Source organism: Corvus hawaiiensis, unplaced genomic scaffold (assembly GCF_020740725.1).
Source record: "Corvus hawaiiensis isolate bCorHaw1 unplaced genomic scaffold, bCorHaw1.pri.cur scaffold_85_ctg1, whole genome shotgun sequence".
NCBI classification, from domain to species: domain Eukaryota; kingdom Metazoa; phylum Chordata; class Aves; order Passeriformes; family Corvidae; genus Corvus; species Corvus hawaiiensis.
In genome coordinates, this window is record NW_025963385.1 from 34,889 (window position 1) to 41,752 (window position 6,864).

At 59.3% G+C, this 6,864-nt stretch overlaps 1 protein-coding gene across 1 annotated transcript; it reads left to right on the forward strand.

Annotated features, from left to right (window-relative positions):
- The first annotated feature begins 1,879 nt into the window (after positions 1-1,879).
- FTL (ferritin light chain) lies at positions 1,880-3,377 on the forward strand. Its single transcript, XM_048293518.1, has 4 exons — positions 1,880-2,128; positions 2,303-2,449; positions 2,729-2,854; positions 3,052-3,377. Exons 1-4 carry the CDS (start codon positions 2,027-2,029, stop codon positions 3,226-3,228), a joined length of 552 nt encoding a protein of 183 aa, XP_048149475.1. The 5' UTR covers positions 1,880-2,026; the 3' UTR covers positions 3,229-3,377.
- The last annotated feature ends 3,487 nt before the right edge of the window (positions 3,378-6,864 follow it).

Genomic DNA, 6,864 nt, shown 5'->3' on the forward strand with positions numbered 1-6,864 from the left:
GCTGGGGGGGACCCTCCCCCAGGCCCCCCCCAGCCCTTCCCATAAGGGCCCGGAGGCCACAGCTGGGATTTGGGGGGGGGCTTGGGGATGAATGGGGTGGGGACACCCCCCCTTCCCCTCCTGTGCCCCCCAGGACTTGTGGTGCTTCAAGTGGGGGGGGGGTCCTGCGGTTCCACCCTCCGATATGGGGTGGGTGGGGTGGGGCGAGAGGGTGTCTCTGTAATCCCCCAAAATGAGGTGGGGGGGTAGTGGGGGAGGGTTACAGCCATGGCTGTAGGGTGAGTATTTATTGGGGGTCCCCACCCCCCAGAAAGGGCCCCCCAGGTGCAATACCCCCCTCCCAGGGCGGAGGCTCTCAGGGTGGGGGGGGCCACACCCCCCGTTTACACCCCCCCGGTTTTGGAGGTCCCCTGTGTCACCGGGGGTGGGGCAAAGTGACCCCTTCCCCCAACCCCCACGGTGCTCTCGGGGGTGACGTCACAGGGAACCCCCCCTCCCAAAAAACGGGCGGGCCCTGCCTCCCCACTCCCCCCCCCCTTTGTGGTTTTTTTTCTTTTCTTTTTTTGTACCTTGGTTTTTGTATCTCGGGAATTACCATGAAAATAAAAGGCAAAACGCCATGATTCGATTGGGGAGTGGCCCCCCCGGGGCCCCCCAAAACCTCCTCGGGGGATCTCGGGGTGTGGATGAGGAAGGGGGGGGGGACAGGAATTTAGGGGGGGACGGGGCGGAGTAGGACCGCTTTCATTTTCGCTTTTGCCACGTGGATGGGGGAGGGATGCGGCTTCCCGGGGCGCTTTTTGGGGGGATTTGGGGGTCCTGGAGGGGTCCGGGGGGTCCCGGGGGTTATGGGGCTGGGGGCTTTGGGGTGTTCGGGGGGGGCTGGGAGGGGTTTGAGGCGAATTTTGGGGGTCCTGGGGGGGATTTGGGGTGGACTTTGTGGGGAGGATTTGGGGGTCCTGGAGCGATTTGGGTGCGTCGACGTGATCTCGGGGGATTTTGGGGGAATCTCGGGGATTGGAGGGTCCTAGTGGGGGGGGGGAGAAGTGGGGAGAAGTCGTCGTCGTCCCCCCCCCACTCCCCTCCCTCAGGGACAGGGAGATGTTTGTCGTCAGTGGGGCTTGAAAACGTGGGGAGGGGGGTCCCGATCCCGGGATTCACTGAGCAGCCGGGGGGTGTTGGGGTGGGGGTCCCACATCTGGAGCCGGGGCCGTGCCCTTTCTGCAGCAGAGCCTCTGGATTTTGGGACTTTGGGGTGGCTTTGGTGGGGAGGGGGGTCCCGGGGTGTACGGCGCCGCTGCTCCCCCCCTTCCCCGCTGAGCCGAGCCGAGCCCCCCCGGAGCTGCTCAAGGGATGCGGGAAGAGAAGAGAAGCGCTATGGGGCTCCCAGTCCCAACCGGTCTCCCCCAGTTCCTCCCCAGTCCCGGAGCGGCGGAAACGCGGAGTCAGCGCTTCCCTGGGACCAAGTTCCTCTTTTATGGCCCCGGCGCTGAGTCAGCTCCTTCCCTACCCCATAACCCCTTGAACTTCCATTAACGGGCAACCGCCACCCCAAAAACACCCCCCCAGCTCATCCCCAATCCCCGCCAGGCTCCCCGTGCCCCCCAACCCAGCAGGGAACTGGAGCTCTCCCCCAGCCGCCCCCCTCCCCCCCCCCCCCCCCCCCCGCCCCGGGGGGACCCCTCCTGGGGGGGGACACAAATGGGGGGGTAGGACCCCCACGCCCCCTAAAATCCTGCTCAGTCATGCTGACTGTGGGACCGTGTGACAAACAGGGACAAGGGCCAAGGCCACCGCGCCTGCCGGGTCCTTCCGGGGGGGGAGAAGAGGGGGGAGTCCCCCCTTTTCTCCGCCCAGCGGGGACTGGCGATAAAACCTCCGCGCCGGGCTTTGTGCGGCCACAGCCGCGTTCTCGCTTCAACAGTGCTTGAACGGAACCGGCTGCTCCCGGCCCATCGTCCATCCCGGCCGTCCATCCGTCCATCCCGCCGCTCCCAAGTCCATCTGTCCATCCGTCCGTCCCGCCATGGACTCCCAGGTCCGCCAGAATTACCACCGCGACTGCGAGGCCGCCGTCAACCGCATGGCCAACATGGAGCTCCACGCCTCCTACGTCTACCTCTCCATGGTAGGGGGGCTCGGGGGGCTCGGGGCCCCCGCCCCCGGCGTTGGGGCACCCCCATTCCTGCATCCCAAAACTCTCTCCGTCCCGCCCCGGTGCTGGCGGGGAGGGCGGAATCCGAGGAATTTGGGGGGGGGGTCCTGGGGGATCCCCCTGACCTCCCTCTCCTCTGTCCCTCAGGGGTTTTACTTCGACAGGGACGACGTGGCCCTGCCGCGCCTGTCCCGGTTTTTCCTGGAGCAGTCGCGAGAGGAGCGGGAACACGCCGAGGGGCTCCTGCGCTTCCAGACGCGCCGTGGGGGCCGCGTTCTCCTGCAGGACATCAAGGTTCGGGGGGCTGCGGTTTTGGGGGGCGGCTGGCCCTGGTGTACCAGGGCTCCTCGTGCCGTGAGTAGATTTGGGGGTACTGAAGGCAGGCAGGGGGGCAATGGAGCCCCTAAATGGAGCTAAAATGGATTTTGGGTGTGCTGCTCAGGATTGAGGGGGATTTGGGGGTGCTTGGATGGTTTGAGGGGTGCTGAGAAGGGTTTTGAGGGCTCCGGAGGGTGCTGGGAGGGATTTGGAGGTACCAATGGGGTTTTAAGGACGACGGCCCGTGCCCCGCAGAAGCCGGAGCGGGACACCTGGGGGTCGGCGCTGGAGGCGGTGGAAGCGGCGCTGCAGCTGGAAAAGTCGGTGAACCAGGCGCTGCTGGAGCTGCACGGGCTGGCTGCCGAGAAGGGGGACCCCCACGTGAGTACTGCTCTGGCTTTTCCCCCCGGCCCCTCAGGGGTCTGACCCCCTCTCCCCCCCCCTCCCTTTGCCCACACCTGCGCCTTGGGGCCACCCCGGGGCTCCCTCTCGCAGGGTCCCTGGAGTCTCTGGCTGCTCCTGGGGGTCCCTCACCTCCCGCAGACCCCCGGCCCTGCCTGACCCCCTTTGTCCCACAGCTTTGTGACTTCCTGGAGTCCCACTACCTGGACGAGCAGGTGAAGGCCATCAAGGCGCTAGGGGACCATGCCACCAACCTGCGCCGCCTCACTGGCGGGGCCACCGGGCCCGGGGGGGCCTCGGCTGGCCTCGGCGAGTACCTGTTCGACCGTCTAAGCTTGGAGGAGCGTAGCTGAACCTCCCGTGACCTTCGCCTCCACGAGCAGCCCCCAGGACCCTATTCCTGGGACCCCCAGACCCTTGTAACACCCCTGCCCCACCTAAGGGGGCTCTGCCTGCTGGGCCGTCCTGGCACGATTCCAATAAAGGGTCCGTCTTTGCCTGCCTTTGTCTTCTCTGTGTTTGCTCTCCCCTCCAAAAGGGGAGGGGGGACCGGGGGTTGGGGTGGGGTCAGTGGGGCCTGGCAGGGGAGGGGGGAGGTGGCTTGGCCCCGTCACGGTTAGGCAACGCCTGCAGCAAATTTTCACGTTAGGAGCTATGGCAGGGGAGTTTTGAAGGCGGCACGGTGGGAAACGCTGTCTGGGAGCCGCTTAAGGCTTTTCCGTAAGCATAGCGGCTGCATTTACGTGTTTTACGGCACGCAAACGCATCCCCCACATTTATGGAAACGCCTCGTAACTCTGTCCCTTGCTACCCTGGGTGCCTATTGTAATAGCAGCCGCAGCCTTAGACTAGGGATGAAGCCAGGGCCTTGAGAATCTAGGGGCACTTAGGAGCGAGCGGTCTGGAAGTATTATGGGGCTCTGCAATGAAGCCTTTACATTTTCTGTTCTGAGGTACCTTCTGGTACATCCATGGCTGTGGAGTTGCGGTGAGTCGGGGAGGGAGGGAGGAGGAGGGAGGGTCCACTCAAGTTTCAGCAATGCCACAACACCTTGTCTCCTCTTAACCCGGGCATACCCCGTGATGACGGCGTCGGCCTCAGAGCGTGGCCGAAGCGTGTGGTCCGAGGACCCCGGCCTTCTTAGGAGACGGTGAGTAGTGGAATTGTCGGGGCTTTGGCCGATGTGCCACTAAGTTCCTGTAGTGGTGTTTGGTTTTCTTTATTGTGGTTGACTAGGAGACGACAGCCCAGTGACGACAGGAGCTTCCCAGAGGGTGAGCCGGCCTTCTGTTGTGCCTGAGGAGGATTCCCATCTCCAGATGTCTGAGAGATAAGTTGAGGGCTACAATCCACTGAGGGAATGAAAGTGAGGTGTTGGGTCAGGGCTTGCTGGGAGGGATTTTTGAGTCAGCTTTGGAGGTGGGGATGTCCAGGAAGGGGCCCCTTAGGCCACATAAAGGGCGAGTCTCACCTTTGATCACAATGCCAAGGTGTGCAGAGCAGAGCAGTCCCGGTGTGTGTTACTTTTCTATTGTATGTTCTGTGTCTTTTGGGCATCTTCTGTTGCAGGTCTTTTTCCTTAGCCCTTTGAGATTCTTGTTGGAAACGCTGGGTGTTATTCTTAGCATCTCTGCTCTCGGTGCTCCTCCACCTGGTGCCGATACCATCGATCCTTTGACTCGAGAGCTTGGAGGCGCATCAGAATCGCATCTCTCTTTAGAAGCGTCGAGTTGGATGTCTTTTATGGTCTTGTTCTGAGCTGTATTCACAGCTGTGCACCGCAGTGATCCATTATAGCGGATTAGGACTTGTCAGCATGTGAAGAGTGGTAGAGGGTTCTGACCGTATGATTCTCGGGCATCCGTCTTTGCGGTTCTCAGAATAAGTCCTTCTTCTGCCAGGGCTCTTTGAGCCTCGTCGGCTCACCGTTGGTCTGGCCTAGGTCATCTCATTCCTCGTTCTCTCGGTCCTTGCGATCGTTCTTCTCGCCGAGGGTTTTCTCTCTTCATCCCATCCCCTCCTTTGTCCTTTCCTGTGTCACAGGTGTTTGCATGAATTTGGCCCAGAGCTGCTCTGCCCTGCTGCATGGTCTGGCACATGGGTGTAATAGGACAAGGCCTGGGGACTTGTAATTTGTGATGTAGGCTGTAGTTTGGCCTCTAGATGGTATTCCTAGATTGACACAGGATGGCTGGAGCTGTTAAGTTCTCATGCAGCCCTTTGACTTTTGTCATCGCTTTCTTTCAGGTGCGGAGGGATTAAATCCGTGGCAGAGCGCCCTGGACCGGGTGAGGGGGTTCCCACAGGAAGGTCAGCCACCATTTGTGTTTGTGGGGCAAGTGCAAATGGTGGCTGTGTTCCAGCATTGTTCTTTGTCTTTATTTTTAGGCTGTAAAGCCAGATCTCAGCCATCAAGGTCAAGTGAGGGAGGTAGGCAGTGACCGGTGGACTGAACTAGTTTTTCTTGCTCAGTTATCAATTTCGGGTGCAGCTCTAAGCATCTGTTGTTTTTTGTGCATTTTAGGAGGTCCACCTGCAAGATGTCCTGGTCTGGGATGCTGGCAGCCAGGTGGGTGCAAGCTTAAGGTATAGGTGCAGTGTACTTTAATTGGAGGGGGGAGGTTGTGATTTCAAAGTCTTTCAGGATGTTTTTTTGCTTTGTTTCTTTGCAGGTGCTGCTGCTGCTGCCTTGGACATGCCAAGAAATAGAGACAATCAGGTGAGTTGGCCTTTAAGCGGGGCAAGTAATAGGTGAGCGGTATGTGGCGGTGCGCTAAGCATGTACCTTTTTGCCTTGCAGGTATTTTCTGGGCCGCCTCTGGAATCGGATGAAGATTTGAGGTGAGCTGGGGTATTGGTGTGGAGGACGCCCGGGGATTAATATTCTCGAGGGCCACAGTGATGTTTTCTGTTTTGTCGTCTTAGGTACCGTGAGCAGCCGCGGAGCCGAAGTTTGGAAGCAGCAGGTAAGCGATGAGCCTCGGCCCTTAGGAGGGAGGGAGGCCTTGTGCAAGGGGTCACTTTTGTGACGTCTCATTGCGGTCTGAATTTTTTTTCTGAATTTTTACAGCCACCGAAACAGACCCTGGGGACTGTATTAACATCCACGGCGCCCGTGTGCTCATTTCCATCGAGGATGGATTTTGTCGGCTCGTCTTCCAAAAGCTAAGTGTCGGGACCGGTGGTGGAGACAAGGGAAAACCCTTTGGAATTGCAGGAGGCAATTTGAAGTTAGCTTAGAGGAGAGGGCTGTAGCGGGATAGGCCCCTTGGAAGTAAAGGGAGAGGGTTTCTCCTCAGCATCGCCCGACCCTTTGCCGGGCAGGACGGTTCCGACCCGCCTCCGCGTTCTCACGAGCTTCACGTCATCGGCCTTCTCTGAGTCTCAATGTCATCGCGGATCTTTTTTGCCTGAGGAGCTCGCCTTTGGGTCCGGAGCGATCGCCCCGGTCCCCTAGCCGTTGTTGCCTTCTTCTCTAGGCCTACTGAGCTTCTTGAGCATCCTCTTAACAGCTTTGGTACTAACTTCTTGTAAGGACTTATGTTTTGCCATCATGTGCTATTGCCGTAGAGCTTTCTTTCCTTTGGCATCATCGGCCTCTGGCTCATCTTGCAGTAGGAATCTTGGGTCCATCAGGTGAAACTGCTGGGCAGTTTCAACTTGTGTCTGTGTTCTGCAGGTTGTGTCTATGTTCTGTAGTGTCCATTGTCCTCTGTGTCACAGGGCTTTGTTGCATGTCAGGGATTTTTTTGCATTGTTCTTGGCCGTATTGGCCGTACTCTACTTGCCTACTTTCCTGGATGGGGCTTATTCTGGCATCTTTACCTTTTTACTTCTTGAGACCGGAGGAAGTACACAAGATGTTCTCATCCATCTTCCTTCTCAGTTTTGGTACCGGCTTCTTTTCACACGCCATTCCCTTGGACTTCTCTAGGGAGGGTATCGGACCCTCCCTCTGTGACCGCAGTATTTCAGTAGGTTCCATTGC